General features: G+C 37.9%; 1 protein-coding gene across 8 annotated transcripts; it reads left to right on the forward strand.

Moving 5' to 3' along the window:
• Window positions 1-1,234: 1,234 nt before the first annotated feature.
• Window positions 1,235-18,925, forward strand: Znf207 (zinc finger protein 207). 8 transcript variants are annotated; one of them, XM_010642376.3, is made up of 13 exons: window positions 1,237-1,425; window positions 3,102-3,228; window positions 8,131-8,269; window positions 9,497-9,667; window positions 9,780-9,855; window positions 10,324-10,371; window positions 11,986-12,056; window positions 14,003-14,160; window positions 15,380-15,472; window positions 16,463-16,705; window positions 17,892-18,051; window positions 18,192-18,375; window positions 18,593-18,923. In XM_010642376.3, exons 1-12 carry the CDS (start codon window positions 1,385-1,387, stop codon window positions 18,350-18,352), a joined length of 1,488 nt encoding a protein of 495 aa, XP_010640678.1. In that variant the 5' UTR covers window positions 1,237-1,384; the 3' UTR covers window positions 18,353-18,375; window positions 18,593-18,923. The 8 variants fall into 8 exon arrangements, with proteins under 8 accessions (XP_010640683.1, XP_033618784.1, XP_010640680.1 ...); XM_010642375.3 differs by having other exon boundaries at window positions 18,192-18,924; XM_010642377.3 differs by having other exon boundaries at window positions 1,238-1,425; window positions 9,500-9,667; window positions 18,192-18,924.
• Window positions 18,926-22,647: the final 3,722 nt, after the last annotated feature.

The raw sequence follows: 22,647 nt of genomic DNA on the forward strand, positions 1-22,647 counted from the left end.
CTGAGCTAAATTCCCAGCCCCTGGGAATTTTTTTTTAGTTTTGTTTTTTGAAACAGGGTTTTGCTATGAACTTAAGGCTGGCCTGGAACTCACTCTGCAGCCCAGGTTGGCCTAGAACTGGTGGAGATCCTCCTGCCTCTGCCTCCCAAATGCTGGAATTACAGGCATGTGCCCACTTGCCTTTGCCAGCTTCCCTAGGATTGTTGGTTTTTATTTATTTATTTATTTGGTACCAGGGATTGAACTCGGGTCCTTGTGCTTGCAAGGCAGGCAGTGGAACCACTGAGCTAAATCCCTGGCCCTAGGCTTCTGTTTTTAAAAAGCACCTTTGCTTTTCTCGGGACCTACTATATTTTTTTCAGTTGCCTACCCACAAAGTCTATTTATTTAGCCCTTGGTGCATGCTGTTACCTGGAGGTTGAGTCAGAAGATCACGAAACCTAGCCGGACATGGTGGGCAGGCCTGTAATCCCAGCACTTGGGAGGCTGAGGCAGGAGGATCACTGTGAGTTCAAGACCAACTTGGGCTACATAGTGAGTTCCAGGTCAGTCTCAACTACATAGTGAGACCATCTCAAAAATAAAAAAATCACTGAAACTTGCCTGTGGTATATAAGTTCAAGGCCAGCCTGAACTACAGAGACCCTATCTCAAGAAACAATACTAAGCGTCATCAAAATATTGTACCTTTTGCCTGGTTAGTGAGATACCCACTGAGCCTTGACCTTTCCAGACATCCCTAAGACCACTGAAGCTGGGGGGCTCAGACTCCATTGTACCTAGGTTTCCTCTATCTCTGTTGCCCTGCCGACCACACTGCGTCCTTTACTCCTCATTCACTACCTTGTGAGCTACAAACCACAGATTATGAGTTCTCTGCCTTAGCACGTAGTAGGCACCTAACCAACAGTGAGATATTTAAAAATTGTAACAATTTACAAATCGGGCGCCCTCTCAATTATTATTTCTAAATCTGCCCTTAATGTGGTAATTTTTTTCCTTTCTAATTCGCGCGCCTTTTAGATTACCAACACTGAGGAGGGTCCCCCACACGAAAAAAACTTGCGAATCAGCTAGCACACTGACACAGAACAGAAACCACAGAAACTCACAAGATGGCGACCACTGCCCCGCCCCGCCCCGGCTGCCCCTCTCCACCCATTTAGGTGCGGGGTCAGAGTCACGTGATGATCCATGTCCAGCCCCGCCTCCTGCCGCAGTTCCTGACGGGAGACGGAGCGCAAACGAGGGTGTCGGCCATTTTGTGTCGGCTTCCTGTGGGACGCGTTGGTGTGCGTTGGTTCGGAAAAGTGTGCGATTTTTTTCGCCTCGTTTTTCCCGTTTCTTTTCGCTTCTGTTTATAACTTCGCTTTAGGGCACAGTTATGGGGCGCAAGAAGAAGAAGCAGCTGAAGCCGTGGTGCTGATATCCTTTGTCGGTTTGAAGCCGAGGCCAACCGCCGGGTGTGCCGGCGGTTGAGGACTTGGGATTGGGAGGCCTGGGTTTGGCCTGTGGCGGGGAGTGTCTGGGATCGAGTCTTAGGGGTGTGAGTGGCTTGGTGGCTGGGACAGAATTTAGGGAGGTTTCTAGGAATAAGGAGTCCCAAGGGCGAAAGGCTCTGGCCGTTGTGGGACGGGGACTCATCCTGTGCGGTGCGAGGTGGCCGACTGGGAGGAGACCGGGACCCCTTCGCCAAGGGCAACGTCCTCCGAGGCCTTCTTCTGTTTTGGTGACGATTCAACAAAGAGACTTTCTTCTCGGGAGGTATGCTAATTGACTCCCGGAAGGATTGCGGGAAATCTGTAGTCGGTCTCACACTTTTCTGTGTTTTGTCAAATCGGTCGTTCAGGAAAGGCTGGGGTTGGTTAGTCAACCCTGAATTTGAAACATTTTTGCCCACGGGTTTTGGCGGAGACCAAGCTTCACCCAGAGGTGCTTTAGTATTCCCGAGCCTTTTTCTAACAGGGTGGAGTTTCTTATATTTTAAATTAACTTCGTAGGGCGGAAAAAATACTTTTCAGAAAAGAAAACGCGTACTAAAATGTGTATCCTTGTAATAACTCTTCCTGGAAGCCTTAACGTACTTTTAAAAAATTAATTTTATTTACTGGTTTTTGCCTAAAAACGGTTTATTGCAGAACCGAATTTTTAAAATGCTAGTTAAAAAATATCTTGAAATCGGTCATTTGATTTCGTAATGTGATTGTAGGAGAAAATGAGACTCCGAGGTAAGAATTCTCCGTATTGTGGATTTAAGGTCTTTCCCCAACATTCATACGAAATTGCATGCTACTTTATTATAAATGGTGGGTCATTAACTATTCACCATGAAGTTAATTTTATTTTAAATTTTTTTCTATTTTTTGAGATAAGGTTTCCTGCAGTTTAGGCTGCTTTTGAATTCACTGTGTAGCCCCAACTAACCTCGAACTTGCTGCCACCTTCTGCTTCAGCCTTCCCAGCGCTGGGATTATAGGCCTGCGCTATCCTGTCTGGCCAAAGTTAACATTAGAACATAAATTTGGTGGATCCTTGACAAAGAAGCTTTTCCATATGCATTTGTATGTGTCAAAATATGAAAAAAGTTTTACATAATATTTGTGTTAAGAATTTAACAAAAGTTCATTGCCAGTTACTGAGGTGTGTTTATTCGGGGGGTGCTGAAGATTGATGGGCTTCTAGGAAATTGAAAATACGGAGATTACGTGGTGTGTTTAATCACTAGTTGTATAATAATAGCAAAAGTAGATTGTGAAGTACATTTTGGTTTTAGCTGTTATGTTTTAGTGTTGCTCCTGATCTCTTTTTTTTTTTTTTTTTTTTGGTACCAGGGTTCAAACCCGGGACCTTGGGTTTAAGTGGGGGCGGGGGTGGGGACCCACTGAGCTAAATCCCCGCCTTTTTATTTTATTTTATTTTTAAAATTAAAGATGTGTGGGGGAGTCTATTTTGCCAAGCTACTTCAAGGTTCTAGGCTCAAGCAGTTCTCTTGTCTCAGCTTCCTAACTAGCTGGGACTAGTGCACACAATTGCCCAGCTGTACAAGTTGTTTTCATATGGACGGTGTCGTGTTACTTTTGAACCTTAACAATGTTGATTAGGTATTGTAATAGAGATTTTGATGATGAGAAGATTCTTATACAGCATCAAAAAGCAAAGCATTTTAAATGCCATATATGCCATAAGAAATTGTATACAGGACCTGGTTTAGCTATTCATTGCATGCAGGTAAGCATTTTTTCAGTATTTTTTTGTCCTTTGGTATTTTGGAAATGACATAAAAAAAACTTGAATTTGCCTTTGATAATTGTAGCTATTTTGTTTTGCAGTAGGTAAGATAGCCAACTTTAAAAAATTCAAAACTGTTCTTTTTGTTACTGAATTTTGGTGGTGTTGAGGATTGAACCCAGGGCCTCACGTGAGACAAACACATTACTACCGAGCCACACCTACTCATTCTCTCCCCCACCAGACAATTTCCCTAAATTGACCATGTTGGGCTCATCCTCTTGCCTCACTTCCAGAGTGCTGGGATTACATGCAAGTGTACAGAGTTTGACTTTGTTTGAAGAGATTTTGTTGGTATTTATCTTTTAGGTTTCGATCATAAAATATCTCCTCTGAATACCTAAAGAATCGATGATTTAAATTCCATGGGCAGCCTGGCTATAAGAATTAATATATAATTAGCTGCCATTACTCATTGCCATTGAAGGATTTGTTATAATCCTGCTTGGGGCTAGGTTTTTTCCACAGTTTATTCCATTTACCCCCTTTGGAATGGTAGCATTATGCTTGATATAATTTCAAGTATTCTTGATTCCTTTTACTATGATGTAGTGAGATGTTTGAAAAAAAATTTTAAACAATCTAATAACACATTCAACCTCATTTCTTCTGCTTTTGCTATTTTTAGAGTTGGTTGAATTTATCCTAAGTTAGGATATCCTTAGGGTAGTGTGAGATGAGTAGGTCCTTACACATTGGAAACTACTTTTGGTGGGAGGCAATGAGACATTGCTTCCCCATAAATTTATGTAAGGAATAGGAAATTTGCTTAGTGGTAGAGTTTGCCTAGAATGTGCAAGGCCCTGAGTTAGATCTTCATCGCCACAGAAATAAATGAATAAATTAATATAGATCTCTTGCTTGGTTGCTTTATTGTAATTTACTTTTTGTTTACAGTATATTAGACCAATGGCAGTTCACTACACCAGCTACAAGTTTCATGTTGCTATTTAATAATTAAAAATGTGGTTTTCTATGTTTTTACTAGTCACATTTCCTGTACTCAATTTTCACATGTGGCTAGATGACTTTTTAGCTAAAGTAGATACAGAACATTTCCATCAATAACAGAAAATGCCTGTGGAATTGCACTGTGCTAGACAGTATTTTGGGTAATGGTTATTCACTGAATAAACAATTTTCTGCCATTGTGGAGTTTAGATTTGTATTGTGGAGGGAATAACTTGTAAATAAAGTTTGTCTTACGGTGGAGAGTGGTAGAGAAAACGAAAATAGATTGAGAAATCTGCACATAGGAAATCTCTGAATGAGAAGATGATAGAATTGAGAAGATATCTGAAAGAGAACTGTTTATAGGGTGCAGTAAATTAAAGGCCCTCACGTGAGTTTTCACCTGTATTGAAGGAAAGGTGCTGTGCTACTTCAGTTTTAATTCTGAATGAAATGGAATTGAGTAGAGATGCATCATGCTCTGGTTTAGGTGTTTTATTTTTTTTAAAGGATCGTTATGGCTGGAGGGTTGGAGTTAGAGTGCATATTACAGGGAAACTAATTAGGAGACTTGGAGTATTTCAGGCAAAAGGTATTGGTGACAAGCCAAAATTTGCTGGTAGATTAGATGGTTGTGAGGGGTTGGGCCTCTGTTCTGAACTGTATGAAAAATGACTTCCCATGTACGGGGTGACAAGCTGCAGGAAGAACAGAAGTAGTGATGAGGACCACAGTGTAATTTTGTGTTAAATTTGACAAAATCTATTGTCAAGTTTAGGTCTGTTGTCCTGATCAGGATTTTATGTAAGCCGTTGGATGTATAGTCTGGAATTTGGAGAAAGTGGAACTGGAGATAAATTTGGGGTGTATGAGGATGGTTGAGTTAAGACCTGATAATAGTACTTTCCTAAGGAGTATAATGTGACTAGGAAAGAGGTGCAAGGACACTCTGTGCTGGGCCACTCCCAACAGTTAGAGGTCAGAAAATGGATTAAAGGAAACCATTCAAGGAGATTGAAAGGTGTTTGAAACCAAGAGAGTCAGACAAGAAGGCAGTTTTGCAAGGAATGACTTGTGGAAATTGACCACAGGATCTTCAAACTGAGCTACGTCCTCAGCCTTTTAAAGAATGAAACTATTTTTTAACATGTGTGGTGTTTTTTGAGACAAGGTCAAGCTATGTAGTCCAGGCTGGCCTTGAACCAGTGGTGTTGCTCCTATCTCAGCCTCTAGAGTGTTGGGATTGTGGTCATGCATATTGAGCTAAGAATGTTTTACTTAATTGAGTAAAGTTCTTGGTGGTTGATTTGTGTTTGTGTGGGGGTGAGTGTTCATGTGTATGTGCTGGTAATTAATTGAACTCAGGCAGGGTCTTGTGCACACTAGGCAAGTCCTCTTACAGTGAGCTACACTGCTAGCCTGGAGAATGAATCAGAGCGGAGATCATTGAGGGTAAAAGTTGGTTAGACTTTTTTAAAGAGAAAACAGGAAGTAGCTTCATGCATGCTAGGTAAGTGTTACACCACTGAGTTAACACCTCAGCCCCATTAGTAGTAACATTTTATTTACACACACACACACACACACACACGCACGCACGCACATTTATTTATTTATTTATTTGGTACTGGGGATTGAACTTGGGCCCTTGCACTGCCAAGGCAGGCGGTGAAAGCACTGAACTAAATCCCTGGATGTAGTAACATTTTAAATTGACTCAATGCTTTTATTTCACAGCAACCTGTGAGATTGGCCTGATGGTTAAGCCATAAGTATTCCAGTTTTTTAGACGATAAATCTTTTTTGGTTTTGTTTTGTTTTTTGAGACAGGGTCTCACTGTGTAGTTGACCTGGAACTCACTATGTAGTCCAGGCTAGTCTCGAACTCCGGGATCCTCCTGCCTCAGCCTCCTGAGTGCTGGGATCATAGGAGTGCGCCACCATGCCCGGCCTTTTTTTTTTTTTTTTATGGAGGATCAGGGATTGAACTCAGGACCTTGTGCTTGTGAGGCAGGCGGTGGCACCGCTGAGCTCCCCAGTCCTATAGATGAGAAATGTTAAGGCATTTGGTGGTTGACAGCTTTTAATGCTTGCTTCTGTCTTTTTAGCAAAAAGACTTAATGATGGCCTAAGAAATCTATTCTGGCTGAACTATAATAGAGGATTTTAAGTAGATACATAATTTTCTTCCTAGCAACTTTAAATACATCTATCATTATCCCCCCCCTATTTTTTTGGTACCAGGCAGCAGAACCACTGAGCCAAATCCCTGTGGTGCCCCCTCACCCTTAATTCATGATTGTGTTCTATAATTTAGGCTGGTTTTGAACTTACTTTGTAGCCCAGATGATCCTTGAGCTTGTGGCAGTCCTGCATCAGCTTCATTGTGTCATTGTATTTATCAAGCATAGCAATCTGGCGGGGCATGGTGGTGGTGCACCAGCACTGGGAGGCTGAGGCAGGAGTATCGCTGCAAGTTTGAGATCAGCCTGGGCTACACAGTGAGTTCCAGGGCAGTCTGAACTACATAGTGAGATCCTGTCTCAAAAAACCAAAAAAGAATAGCAATCCGCTGGTCCGAGGACCAGAGTTTGATCCCTGGTACCAAAGGGGGGAAAAAAGAATAGCAAGAAAACCACGTGTGGTGACACTCACTTAAGATCCAGCTGCTTCAAAGGCTTGGGTCAGGATGCAAGTTCAAGCACAGCCTGTTCAGTTTAGCCCAATCGTCTCAAAATTAAAAAAAAAAAAAAAAAAAAAAAAATGGCGATGTATGGGTTTAATCTTCAGTACTTCAGAAAACATGAAAATTTCTTAAGAGGAAGGAAAAAAAACTATTGCTTGGACAAATAATAGCCAAGTCTAAACAAGTAGCTCTCAACAAGCTTGGGTTTATATCAGAATCATCAGATGAGCTTATTAAAGACACAGTGCTTATTACTTAGCTGGATGTGGTGGTACATGCCTACTATAATCAAAGCTCTTGAGATGATGAGGTAAGTTTGCATCTATCCTTTTTGTACCTATCCTGGGTAGTTTAGTGTCTCAATGAGATCTCTGAAAATAAAAAATGGAGAACAGGCTGGGAAGGTAGCTTGGTGCAAAGGCCTTGGGTTCAATTTCTAGTACTGCAAAAGAAAAATATAGAATGCTATTTGTGGGGCCTGAGTATTTGTATTTCTAGAATATGTTTCCAGATGACTGATAGTCTAGGCTAAATATTTTGACATCGGATAGCCTAGGTAGATTTGCTTAAGAAACCAAGACTAACAAGGATATTGCCGTGCAAGTACTCTGCCACTGAGCTACATCCCCTGCTGAAAACATGATCTTATTAAGGGTGAGGTGATTCACTGGCAGAGTACTTGCTTAGCGTGTGTAAGGCCCTGAGTTCCATCCCCAGCATTGCAAATTAAGTTTTCATTATCTTTTTTCAGACTTGAAACATCTCTTATTTATTGCTAATAATTCAAGCATTTAAGATTACAGATAAAAGTTGAGAGACTTTTGAGTCCTTGCTGTATGTTACACATTCTACCAGGTGTTTTTTCTACGTGGTGCTTAATCCTAAAAATAACCCTAGAAGTTAGCTGTGGTGAAGGTGAAATAAACTGCGTTGGAGGGCAAGTGACTTGCCCAGTGTCACAGCTATTAAATGGCAAAACAAGGGATTGAATCCAGATAGTCTTCACTATCTAGATCCATTTATTGACCATTTTACTGTTTGAGTAATTCGAAATTTCTTACTAAAAATTTATGAGGGCTGGGGATTTAGCTCAGTGGGGCCACGCAGCCCTTGCAAGCACAAGATTCTGAGTTCAATCCCTGGTACCAAAAAAGGAAGTTTATGAGAAACTTAAGTTCATGTAAAGTTTTGCTTTTTAATGTTAGGTGCATAAAGAGACAATAGATGCTGTACCAAATGCAATACCTGGGAGAACGGACATAGAATTGGAAATATATGGAATGGAAGGCATTCCAGAAAAAGACATGGATGAAAGACGACGGCTTCTTGAACAGAAAACACAAGGTAAGCTTTTTTTTCTTAAAAACACACACACCTACCCACCCATCCACCCACCGGGAATCAAACTTACAACCTTGCGCTGGCGAGACAGGTGATGTGCCACTGAGCCCTGGCCCTTCTAAGATAAGTTTTTGTAAAAATACAGCTTCCCTTTGTTAGAGAGTGTTACACTATTACTCAAGTATAAATTGAATGGTAGATGATAGATTTCAGAATTCTAATTTTTAGGTTTTTTGTTTGTTTGTTCTGGGGAGGTGTTGGAGATAGGCTCTCCCTATTGTAGTTGTTTTTTGTTTTGTTTTGTTTGGTTTTTGGTTTTTTTGGTACCGGGAATTGAACTTGGGTCCTTGTGCTTGCGAGGCAGGCGTTGGAATCACTGAGCTAAATCCCTGGCCCCCTCCCTATTGTAGTTAAGGCTGGTCTTGAACTCACTATATAGTTCAGGCTGACCTTGAACTTGTGGCAAACTTCATTCCTCATCCCAAATGAGTGCTGGGATCGTTAATGTTTTATGCTTAGAATTACTGTTTGACTTGGAATTCAAAACCATGCACTGTCTGGATGGTAGAAGCTATAATATAACCTGCAGGTTTTTTGTTTGTTTGTTTGTTTTTAAACTTTACAGAGAGGTCAGACTTCATTGTCATAGTTTACCTTCTGTGATGGAATAGAAAGCTGTTTAAATTTGACTTAGGGTTAGCATTTTTACCTTTATAGGATGGGGGAAAGTTGACCTTGCTTAATAATAGAGCAAAGGCATATTTGAAGAATAGAAGATAGATTTTTTTTTTTTTTTTTTTTTTTTTTTCAATACTAAGGATTGAACCCAGGGCACTAAAGTATACCTCCAGACTTAATTTGAGACAGAGTCATTAAGTTACCTAGCCTGAATTTGAATTTGCAATCCTCCTCCCTTGTCCTTACAGGGTGTTGGTATTACAAGGATGTACCACCATGCCTCATTAGCAAATAGTGTTCTCTTAAACGTTGACTGTCCTGAGCCGGGTGTGGTGACACACCACTCCCAGCACTCAGGAGGCTGAGTGAGGCAGGAGGATTGCTCTGAGTTTGAGACCAGCCTGGGCTACATAGTGAGTTCCAGGTCAGTCTCAATTACAGAGTGAGACCCTGTCTCAAAACAAAACACAACAAAACATGTTGTCTGTCCTAAATATGCTCGGTTTTAATTTTTTTTCATTTATGGAAACATTAATTGAAACTTTGTCTTAGCAGAAAGTCAAAAAAAGAAGCAACAAGATGATTCTGATGAATATGATGACGATGAATCTGCAGCCTCAACTTCATTTCAACCACAGCCTGTTCAGCCTCAGCAAGGTTATATCCCTCCAATAGCGCAGCCAGGTCTGCCACCTGTTCCAGGGGCACCAGGAATGCCTCCAGGTAGCATGTTTCTTACAGTTGGGCATTCTTAGGATTTTGCCAATAAGGTATAGAATTAGTACTTTTTTCCAACTCCTTAATACTGATTTTTTGTTGTGGAAATTCTTTGTAGGCATACCTCCATTAATGCCAGGTGTTCCTCCTCTAATGCCAGGAATGCCACCGGTTATGCCAGGCATGCCACCTGGGTAAGAACATTTTCTATTGGTTTGTACTTAATGCTTTTTTTCAACTTGGATGTTGTATGAATTAAATATTACTTGCATTTTTTGCTTCTAGAAGATATGGGCTCTGAGTCTTAGACTTGTGTAATAAGGGGTCAGTCAATACATTTAAGGTATAAATTTGCCTCTGAAGAGCTTGGGCTTTATCATGTACCTAGGCAGCCATCTACTTCAATTTCATTTACTGTAATTAAGTACTTGGTTGTAGGTTAGAGTTTCTAAAGATGTAGACTATTTATGACACTTTGTAGTTATGATAGGAAGGAAAATGTAAATAATTGTCAAAGCATCAAAAACTAAAATGAATTTCCGAGGTCCTCATGCCCGTCACTTTTACTTAGATATTGTTGGATGTGAGAGGTATACAATACACTTTCCCACTGTATTTTGAAAGTCACAGTTAGATTTTGATTTTGTCATACATTTTCACAGATTGCATCATCAGAGAAAATACACCCAGTCATTTTGCGGTGAAAACATGTAAGCATCTCATTCATAATGTAATTCAGGAGGTATAATCATAATGTCATTTTTTGTGTGTGTTGAATGATATCTATTCACTTGACTTCTGAAATTTTCAGGCTGACATAGATCTCTTTAGAGGATGAAATTAAAACGTTTGTGAGGAAATAGACTATTAAGTATTTTCAAAATGTGCAACTATTTTCTCCACAATACTAAAAGTAATGGGACTTGACAATAAGAATTAATATTTAAGAAAGAATATATATTAAGCTGGGTGTGGTGGTGCACGCCTGTAATCCCAGCACTCGGGAGGCTGAGGCAGGAGGATTGCTGTGAGTTCTAGAGCAGCCTGGGCTCCATAGTGAGTTCCAGGTCAGTCTGAACTATAAAGAATATATATTCTCCCAGAATGCATACTTGGTTATAGAATGTAACTGATTTTTTTTCTGACTAGAATTAATATATAGAGACTAAACTTCTGATAAAAGTTGTAAATAGGGTTGATAGTTGATGGGTCAGGTATGGAGCTTACTTGAGTTTAATCTTTGGCACCAGCCAAATAGAAAGTACTAAATTGAGCTGAGAAGACTTTTTTTTTTCATTTTTCTTTCCTTTTTTTTTGGTACTTGGGATCGAACTTTGGGCCTTGTGCTTTTGAGGTCAGCGGCAGCACCACTGAGCTAAATCTCCAGCAGTTTATTTTATTATAGTGTTTTTGTTCTTGTTTCTTTGCTGGGTGGGGTATTTTTTTTTTTTTTTTTTTTTTTTGGTTTTTGGTTTTTGGAGACAATTTCCGCTATGCAGTTTAGGCTGGCCTTAAAACACTATGCATTCCAGGCTGACCTTGATGTTGCTGTATTTCTCCTGTCTCTGGCTCCCAAGTACTGGAATTACAGGCATGTGCCACCAAATCTGGTTCTACACACTGTAATTTATTATTATTATTCTTATTATTTTTTTTTTATTTTTGGTATTGTGGATCAAACTCAGGACCTTGTGCTTGTGAGGCAGGCAGGGTGCCACTGAGCTAAATCTTTGGCCCTGTAATTTAATCTTTTTTAAGTTAATTGGACACTGGTAGTGGAAGGTGGGCTATTTTTAGGGGAAAGGAAGTACGAGATTTTAGTAATGGTCTAGTAGTTAGGTGGCTATTCAAAATAAAAAAGGCCAAGTGAGTTTACTTTTGATCATTAATTTTGGGAGTACTGTTTACTTGCTCCTCCAAAACAAAAGTTCTTCACAGTGTACAGTATATTCAATATTTTCTTTTCGAAAAACCTGACAACTCTAAGATAAGAAATTTCTTCCATTTAATTTATATCAAGTGTGAATATTTTTCATGTGGGACAGAGGGTGATTTTTGCTTTTCATTTACACATTTGAGATAAAGCCTTCTGTTCATATTAAATTGACAAACATTTTCTTCCCTCTTACTGGTAAACCAGAGTTTCCTGGGTTTTTTAAGAGGTTGGATTGTGATAGGATTATTGTAGTGTATGGTGGGTTGTTTCATTAGTATTAAAGGTCAAGTCCTTTATCTTGTGTATTTTCAGACTTTAGTCAAAATATTTTCTTAATGTTTTATACTGTTAATTTAACTTTTGTTTCTTGAAATTTGCTTTCTAATAGAATGATGCCGATGGGTGGAATGATGCCACCTGGACCAGGAATACCACCCCTCATGCCTGGTATGCCACCAGGTAGGACATGTTAAATAAGTGTCTTAAGAAAATAAATTTGACTGGGTGTAGTACTGCATGTCTGTAATCCCAGATACTCCCACAGCTGGAGAATCATCATTTTGAGGCTAGCCAGGGCAATTGAGCAACTTACTCTGAGAATCTCTGTCCAAATAAAGGGCTGAGGATGTTTTTCAATGTGGAGGTCCTGGATTTACTTTCCAGTATCAAAAAAAAGAAATAACTATATTAATGGGAAAAGTGTTAAGAGCCACCTGTGCAGTGACAATGTACTTTATTTTTTATTTATTTATTTTTGGTACCAGGGATTGAACTCTGGTCCTTGCGCTTACGAGGCAGGCCACCAAACTGCTGAGCTAAATCCCCGGCCCAAAAATTGTGTGTGTGTGTGTGTGTGTGTGTGTGTTTTTTTTTTTTGTACCAGGGATCGAACTTGGGTTCTTGTGCTTGCAAAGCAGGCGCCGGAACCACTGAGCTAAATCCCACCCCTGACAGTGTACTTAAAGAAGTGTGTTTCTCAGAAATTGTTTTTAGACAAGTCATGGTGAGATCCAATGAATTATTAAACAGTGTAGGGATTGACTGTCTCATTCAAAAGCAGTTTATTTATATGAGTTGATATTAATAATCCATCCTTTTTTTTTTACTTTTTCCTTTGCAAAGTTTAAGGTTTTCTTCCTTAGAAATGTCAATTAGGTGCTGGGGATTTAGGTCAGTGGTTCTGCTGCCTGCCTCACAAGTGTAAGCACCCGAGTTCGATCCCTGATACCAAAAAAAAAAAATTTCAACTAATGGTTATGACTCAGACATGAACACGTGTCAGTAGCAATTTTTAAAGAAATAATTATTAAATGGCAAAATAACTTTCCCCTTAAGTAAACACCTTGTAGCTGTGATGAACCTGGGAAATAAAGTTATTCTTGACTTTTTTTTTGGTACTGGGGATTGAACTCAGGGCATGAAGTTTTTGAGACAGGGTCTTGCTATTAGTTCAGGCTGGCTTTTAACTCAAGGCATCTTGCCTCAGCCTGTTGAGTGCTGGGATTACAGGTGTGTGCCACCATACCTGATAGTACTTGGCTTTATAGCTTAATAAAGTAGGCGCAGTGAGGAAAGGGATTTGTCAACTAAGTAAGTGTGCTACATGAGGTACTCGATTGCTTTGCTTTCTATGCTAGTACACATTCAATTTGCGTTTGTTTTTGTTTTTGGTACTGAGGATCAAACTCTGGGACCCTGTGCTTGTGAGGCAGGTTGTGGCACCACTGAGCTAAATCCCTAGCCCTGTACACATTCAATTTGCAATCCATAGCATATTTAAAAGTACTCGTTATAGCTAACATTAAAGGACATTGGAAAAGGCAGCAAAAAAATTTTTTTTGGAATTATTATTGTGAAGCCATTAATTCATAGCACATAGTCTGTGGATATTACACTGTAAAATGTGTAGACATTTAAAGGAATAAAGGATAATCAATATTCACTTGATAATGAAGTCAGTAAAAGTTAATGAGAAATTTTAAAGAATGAAAGTGGGTTTTAGGATAATTTGTTTAAACTATTCAAAGGAATAACATGAAAGATTGTTATGTATAATGTATGCTGTGATTTATGAAAGTTTTTACAGTATGTTAGCGTTCAGGAAATTTTAAGTTTAGTGTATTGAAATAATTTTCAATTAAAGATAGCTGCTAGTAGATGACAAATATCATATATTTTAAGAAGTTGATCAGATGAGTATTAGCAGTAACCGTAGTTACTATTTTACTCATATACAGAGCCAAGTGGTTAAAATCCTGAAATGCTAAAAAGGAAGGAAAAGTTTGAGGCGAAATTGTTGCGAAGGACAAATGCCTAAGTGCCTTCATAGTTGTTCAGCAGTTAGTATGGAAGCATGCTTATTGAACTAAATGTTTCATTGAGTTGCGGCCTCCCCCCTTCTGCAGGTATGCCTCCCCCTGTCCCACGGCCTGGAATTCCTCCAATGACTCAGGCACAGGCTGTTTCAGCACCAGGTATTCTTAATAGACCACCTGCACCAGCAGCAACAGTACCTGCTCCACAGCCTCCAGTTACTAAGCCTCTTTTCCCCAGTGCTGGACAGGTAAGGTGAAATGGCTGAAAAGGAGTGCACTAACATTTTAAAGGTTAAGTGTAGCTGTTTTACGGAAATCTTTGAAATTATCACAGGTCAGTTTCTTTAAATAAAAAATTTAATTTGATGAAATATAGGAAAAGTAGCCAATCCTTTGCTGTCCTTACACATCTTGACTTCTACTCATGAAAAATTGAATGGCATCAAAGACAGTATGTTGTTGTTTATGGTTGTAGATTCTTTATTCCTGTCTGTGGTTAGAAATGCAAATAGAATCTGGAGGCGTAAATGGCAATGGTTATAGGTCCTACTTTGTCTATTAGAATGTGCTTCCCCCACACTTTTTTTTTTTTTTTTTTGGTATCCAGGATTGAATTTGGGACCTGCACTTTCAAAGCAGATGGGGCTTTCCAGGCAGCTGGAGGCACCACTGAGCTAAATCCCTAGGCCTGCTTATTGGAATATGAATGTGATAAAGCCAGAGGCCAAGATGCAAGTTCTTAAGGCCTTAGCACATCTGTTGGGGTGTAGTGTAAAACAACTATGATAAATTACAGTGCTGCACTCTTTTTGGAAGGGCATCATTTGATGGTTTTTCATCTAGTCATATTTTTTTCTAGTGGTCTTTAAAGTTTTCAAAACTTTCTAAAATGTAAGTGGGAGATGTGTCTGTCATGTATAAGATGCACTTTTTAAAAAAATTTCATTTACGATGATGTAGATTGCATTTAAGATTAGGGTGGTTTTTAATTTTTTTCCTTCCTTTAGGTGTTTTTTTTTCTGCTTGAAGGTAATAAGTGAAAAGCATTACTTTTTATTGCTTTTTAAGCATGTTAAGCTTTGGTTTTTGTGGTGGGTAGGGATTTTGTTAATTACAATTGTTAAATTTTTAGCTAAAGTTTTTTTGTAGAGTTGATAAGTGGAATTGAAATTTCAGTATGAAAGCATCCTTAGTTTAACGTATTCTTGAAATACAATGCAGAACACATTAGTTTTTAGAAAAGAAATTGTGGTTAGCTAGGTTTATTGATACAGAATTTAAAACTTTTTGAGGCGCATACTTTGACTTTGTTTATTGTAAATGCATTAACTGCCTGCATCTTAAAATGACCTTTGACTGCATAAAATTTTGCATTTACAAAGATCCAGTCTATAGAGTCTGCCACGTGGCTTATTTTCACCCATTTGTTTGGAGACTTTTCATTGTTTCCTTTCTTTTATGCTACAGATGGGGACACCTGTAACAAGCTCAAGTACAGCTTCATCCAATTCAGAAAGTCTGTCTGCATCTTCTAAAGCTCTGTTTCCTAGCACAGCACAAGTACGCAGGAAGTTGCAGTATAAAATTGTTAAAATGGCATTATAAATTAACCCTTTGGACCCTATATAAAAACTAAGTCTATCCTTTGAAATATATCATTTTAAGTAAAATCAGTGGTATTAATAAAAGTCAAATTGTACATGAAATTTGTATTCATGCTAAAAAAAAAGTACCCCAAACTCCTTTGGTTCTAAAGGGTTAAAAGCATGTAAGCAGTAACTGCTTTATAGTATCCAATGGTTAGCCTGATGCATGATTAAGCTAATTTTGATTTATGCTGTTTAATGCATCATATTTGATATAAGGAAATTTAGTTTTTGGTTCTAAAGTTGACCTAATGGATATTTTAATTGTTTGTGTAATGAAAAGTAACACATTTGTTACTGGTAACTTTTTTACTTGAAAGAGCCTGCTAAGTTTACCCTTTTGTCCATGATCATCTAGCTAGCCATTGCTAATTTGGAAGATATCATGTAAACAGTACTTTTATTTTTAAAGAAAAAGTCCTAAGGACCTATCTTTAATATGATCCCATTGATACTAATTTTTCATACTAAGTAAATGGAGTTTATCCAAATTCTCGTATTTCGTAGTTTCTAAGTTTCTAGTTGCTTTTTAGATTAATTACTTAAAGCAACTATATAGACCAGTAGAAATAGATCACAATAGATTGCGATGTACTGTATTTTAGCATTCTGGAGTAGTTTAGTACAAATCATAGTAGATTAAGTTTTGGGTGAAGAGATAGAAGACATCTGAAAAGCTACCTAAATCTTGCTTCCTGTAATGTGATGTGACTTTTATGCAGCATCTTCTGATATTCTTATGATTTATTTTGAATTTTGTGGAGCATTTCTCATCTGTTAATTTTAACTTTGATTTAAAGTTTGGTCCTTTAATATATTGGTGTATTTTTTTAAGTTAATTTGTTCATATATAAACACAGAATTGGGTTTTGACGTTTCATTAATAAAAGATTGTATTTTACAGGCTCAGGCAGCTGTTCAAGGACCTGTTGGTACAGATTTCAAGCCCTTAAATAGTACCCCTGCCACAACTACAGAACCCCCAAAACCTACATTCCCTGCTTATACACAGTCTACGGCTTCAACCACTAGTACTACAAATAGTACTGCAGCAAAACCAGCAGCTTCAATAACAAGTAAGCCTGCTACACTTACAACCACCAGTGCAACCAGTAAGTTGATCCATCCAGATGAGGATATATCACTGGTAAGTCATTTTCAGGTTTTTACTAGCAGCATTTGATTGAAAACCCTTGTAGTATCATGTTCATTTGAAAATAATTTGTACTCAGATGGTTTTAGGATGATTTAATACTTCCCAGGTGGTTTTTACCATTCTGATTTTAATAACTATAATAAAATAATTATGAGTAAAAATAATAAAATGTCTTAGGCATCTTATTTCTAATAGAAAATAGTAAGTTGGGTTCTCTTTATAAAAATCATTTTTAGGTGAGCATCGCTTTGCGTGCCTGTTATTTTAGCACTGGGTAAAGAGATGGAGGGGGACAAGATGGGCAGTTGAGACAGGTTTGAAGCTAGCTTGAGTTGTTAGATAGACTATCTCAGAAAACCACCAGTATTATTTTTTCATATTTGCAATAAATATGCATAAATTGATTAAAGAACAAATAGGAGCCCATAGGTCCCTGATACAGCATTAATACTTAGAATTTGAAAAAAAAGACTTGTACAGTTTCTTGTTGAAATACAGTGGACCCTTGACTTAGGAACTCATCAGTTCCTGAGGGCTGGTTGTAACTCAAGTTGCTTTTAAGTCAGTGCAGCTGAGATCTGGATGTTTACCTAGGTACACACTATAGATAATAAAAGATATGAATATTCCATTAACTTAACCCAAGTTGTTCATATGTCAGGCTATTTGTAACTTAAGGGTCCACTGTAATAATTCCTGTGAAGTTGTTAGCCTTACCTGAAGTAAACCATATGTGGTACTATACTTGTATAGTATAGCTGGTACTGATATGCAATATCATACCTATACTCCTAGCACACGAGACTGAGGCAAGAGGACCTCCACAAGTTTGAGATCTGCTGCCTGGCCTACATAGTGAGACACTGTCTCAACAAACAAAAGGGCTAGGGATTTAGCTTAGTGGTTCCAGCGCCTGCCTCGCAAGTGCAAGGACCCGAGTTGGATTTTCAGTACCAAAAATCAAAACAAAAAACAACAGAACCCCCCAAAAGGAGAGATTTTTCTTAAGGGATAGATATTTTAAGTAATTGGGCTGGTTTTAGGGAGTAAAAATAATTAGTTGAGAAGTGCAATTTTTAAAAAAAAATTATTCTGTGAGATTTCAGATGCTTGACTTTATGCTTAATTAACCCCCCTGTATTTGTATATTTCACATTGTGTTTACTTCTGTTTATAGGAGGAGAGAAGGGCACAGTTACCTAAATACCAACGAAATCTTCCTCGACCAGGACAGGCCCCAATCGGTAACCCACCAGTTGGACCCATTGGAGGTATGATGCCACCACAACCGGGCATCCCACAGCAGCAAGGAATGAGACCTCCAATGCCACCTCATGGTATTCTTCTTTTTTTGGTTTATTGTATTTAGTGGGTTTTCTGAGGATATATATATAATTTTATCTAAAAAGCACATTGCAATTATACTATAATTCACATAGCAACTCATTCTGTTTTTTGTTTGAAATATGTTTTTTAGGTCAGTATGGTGGACATCATCAAGGCATGCCAGGTTACCTTCCTGGTGCTATGCCACCGTATGGGCAGGGACCGCCGATGGTGCCCCCTTACCAAGGTGGGCCTCCTCGACCTCCAATGGGAATGAGACCTCCTGTAATGTCGCAAGGTGGCCGTTACTGATCTTGCTTCATCCAGTCTAATAGGTTTGGAGATTAAACCTTTTCTCAACTTGTGCTGTTTATATAGCCAAGCTTCCGTCAATAAGGCTTCATTGTGACTTTAACAAACATTATCTTCCCACATACCAGGAACTATTGGACATTTATTTTACATGGGAAAATTTATTTGGAATAATAAAGCAGGAACTTTTCCTGAAGTTGCAATTTATACTGTATGGCTTCTTTTTCATGTTTCATCTAGGTTTTTAGAAGTGAAGTATAGTAAATTTGGTTCGTTAAATTGTGAAGGCGCTGGAATTACATGAACATACCACCTTAATAAAGGCAAGTTCTGTAAGCTTACATTGCTATTTGTAAAGTTATGCCTTCACAGCATTTCAGATGCTGTTGGACTTCATGTCCCCAACCTAGCTTGGTGAGGGCTGTAACTATTTCCAAGTAACCTGTACATTGGAAGTCTGAATGTGTAACAATATTTAATGTATTTAGAGTTCCTCATGTTGCAGGGTTTAAGAAATCTGACCCAACAAGGTCATGTGACTTTTTCTGTACTGTTAAACTTCATTGTAATAAAATAAAAGAAAAATTTATATTGTGACTTTTTCTGTACTGTTAAACTTCATTGTAATAAAATAAAAGAAAAATTTATGCCTTTTTATTCATAACCTAGCTGTGGACCACTGCCTGAAAGGTTTATACACATGCATGCCACAGACGTCCACAAAATAAAACTCATAGTTACTGATGCAGTTTTGATAAATCATTGGATTCTGTCTATGAATTGTAGATTCTTTTTCATAGCTGCATGTTTTAAACAGCAGTATCTATGTAGAGTTGTAGGTTAATACTTTAAGTTAAAAAAAACTTAGATATGTGTGAATCATTTGATGGGTCTGAAGTCTTTATGTGTCACATTTTTCACACCTTTTGATGTCCTCAGTCAGATGTCATAGTGCTTAAAAAGTAAACCTTAACATTTTTTCCTTCCTGTTGAGATATTTAGAACCTAGTGCCAGACTCATTTATTTCCTTCTGATTATTTTTGAAACTTGAGTACTGCATGGACCTCAGAAGCTTTTCAGGCACAGAATTCTAGAGGCTTAGGTGCATGCAGTTTCTTGTGCTGGTAGTAGTTGGTATATGTTCTATGTATGCTGAGAATGTAAATGTGACTGTTAGTATGGCTATCAGATAGGTTTGTAACTTTTACTACCTTCCTGGAAGGTTACATTGCTCATTCCATTACATAGGTACCTTCTATTATTAAGCCTAGATGGCTTTTCTGTTAAATTGTTCATCCTTGGAAAGTTTGAGTATTACTATGTTCCTTTAGAGAACTTTTCTGTAGAAATGACTGCTTTTGCAAATCTCTTAGAATAATAAGAGGTGTTATTGGCCTATTTGGGGGCATTTCTTTTTCTAATCTTTTTTTGATACCGGGGATCAAACTCGGGTCCTTGTGCTTGCAAGGCAGGCGGCGACACCACTGAGCTAAATCCCTTGCCCTCTTTTTATTTGGGTTGTTTGTTTTGGTACCGGGGATTGAACTTGGGTTCTTGCACTTGCAAGGCAGTCCACCAAACTGCTGAGCTAAGTCCCCAGCCTTTCTTTTTCTAATCTTTTTAATTTTCCCAGAGTAGTTTCATTAGTAAGTATCAAATAGTCAATGCAAATATCAGTATGAGCTCATTTTTTCAATATAATTCTTAAATTTTCATTTAAGAAAATGATAATATAATTTACATGAAGGTATTGATACAAACTGCTATCTGAAGTTTGTTTTTTGAAGTTTCAAGGGGAAGAAGCTTTAATTTTAGGGAATTACATTGAAAAAATACTACAAGAGTTTGTATTTAATTTTGCTTCACTAATTTTACAGCTCTTGTGCTATACTACTGCTGAAATGAAAAATATTCCATTGTTTGAAAAAGAAAATACCCGTATATCATCAAGAATATTTATTTCTGTCAGCAACTAAGCCTCAAATGCTGCTTTCCTTGAATTTGCCTGCCCAGTTTTGGAATATGTGCACCCTCATTCCTAGCAGCATACTTCCCATACTGCAAGAAAAAAACTTGTGAAAGTATTTAATGTTAAGCCCTTGGGAGGCTGAGAAAGGAGGATCGCCATGAGTTTGAGGCTAGCCTGAACTACATTGCCCAGACCTTGTCTTAAAAATCCACAAAAAAGAAAATATTTAATATTTAAAGTTAAGATGGCATAATTAAATAGGAAATGTTTTTCTTAACCAGCTGTCTCAAAAATTTCATGTGCACTCTTACAGGAAAAGGCAGAATTGGTAGACCTTTTTCAAAAATCATACAAAGCTTTATTTGTATTTTATGCAAAGGCCAATATTTCATGCATGTTTATTGCTCTCTGAGTCCTGAAGGGTTAAAATAACTTTAGTAAGGTTGGGATTCTTATTAAAAATAAAAGTGTTATACGTGGTACATGATCTTGTGTTTTTTAACTAAATAGCTCAGAAGTAGTGCCCATTTAGTATATTTAACCGTAAATTTCGCATGCACCCAAGGATAATTAAGCTTCTAGAAAATACCTTTTACCTATGTGCTTCTGGGGTCTTTAAGGTTATTGAATCAGGAGTGGATAAAATTGTGTTTGAGTTACTCTTCTACTTTCCCTTCTGCTCCTAGGTAATAACGCGATGTTCAGTCAAAGTGAATTCTACTTGTCCTCACACAAAACTGCTTTTGGGATTTGATATATTCAGGCAGGTACTTGTGGTTGCTATAATTAAGGAAGTCATATTAATAGGGCTGGCAGCTTTGGCTGTACCTGTCCACTCCTGTTACTGTATTTAAAAAGCAAAAACAAATATTTTGTCTGGCACTAGTTTCTATAAAAGGTTTTACTACTAATGATAATAGGACCAACAAATGAAGATCAGCTTTCCAGTGGCTGCTAGAATTATATGATTTGAATACGTTGCATTTTAGTAATTTCTCACACATTTGCTGTTAGATGTGGGGAAAATACCTATTCCACTGATCAAGTTTCATAATGAACTTAAATTTATTTAGGGGGAAATGCCCCCCAAAACCAAGAGTGGGTTTAGAATGGAATTGTAGTAGACAAAAGGAGTTGTTCTTTTTCCTTTGTTTGCTTGATCATTGGGATTTAAAAAAATTTTTTAATGCATGTCTTTTAAATTAATTGGGTAATGTTTTTCTAAAATTAAAATTTTCTTCTTCCTATAGCCCTGCCATAGGACAGGCTGAGGCTGAGTCTCAGTGTTGCCCTGTTCAGTCTGAGGCAAGTGGGATTTATTTTATTCCTTATAGGGGCTTTCACAGCTTTATGGCTGTTGGATATTTATGTCCCCAAACTTGCAGCAAGTTTGGTGAAGGCCCCTAAATTTAATTAAATTTAGGATTTTTATATTCTTTTGGCAGAGAAGGCTCTATATTAATATTCACGTTTGACTGTGGTGTTAAACTTTTAAAGTAATTTATATTACATATTTAATGGCTTTGGTAAAGCTTGTTTCTCTGTATTGAACCTTAGTAAATATTTGATATTCTTGATTTGGAGGCATTAAATACTCAAATTTTTTACTTTTACTTCTAGGAAAATCTTACTGGTTATTTTCTCCTGAAACTTAAATTAACTTCAAGGATAAGTAATTACTGGAAATGACATAGGGTACTAAAATCTGTATTCTTACTGTTGAATTTATGCATTGAACATCAGGGTTGAAAAGATCATCTGGAAATGCTCGTGATTTTTAATATTTTCAAACATCCTCACCACATTAGAGCAAATGTTAATGTAGAGCCCTATGAAGAGTGGGAAGGTGATATCTTTGTGTGTTTTTGTGGTTTGGATGGGTATAAACTACAAGAAAAAGGTGGTATGAGCATTGCATACCTGTCATCATGGATAGATTACTAAATTTCAGGTAGCTAGACTGAAAGTTGATCACGTGGTGGAATTTACTTTTATAATGTGCTAAACTGGTTTTCAAATGATTTCTTTGGAGTTCATTTCCAACTTTACTGACCAGTGTTTCAATGCAAAATGCATACATGAATAGAATCCACTTTTATTTCTAAGATTTATTTGGTCCGAATAGTCATATGTGTGTGTCTGCTGAGGGAATAAAGAGGGAATTGGAAGAGGTCAAAGTATAAATCTGGATTTTTTTTCCCCTTGTGTTTAAGCCACCACCCTAGCTGGCTAGCAAGCAGTTTACTCTGGACAGTATTTGCATACAGTGTACAATATCTAGCAAAACGGATTATATGATTTTCATTCATTGGGTTATTAAATACA

This window comes from Fukomys damarensis, unplaced genomic scaffold (assembly GCF_012274545.1).
Source record: "Fukomys damarensis isolate Sample0158 unplaced genomic scaffold, DMR_v1.0_HiC HiC_scaffold_13, whole genome shotgun sequence".
NCBI classification, from domain to species: Eukaryota; Metazoa; Chordata; class Mammalia; order Rodentia; family Bathyergidae; genus Fukomys; species Fukomys damarensis.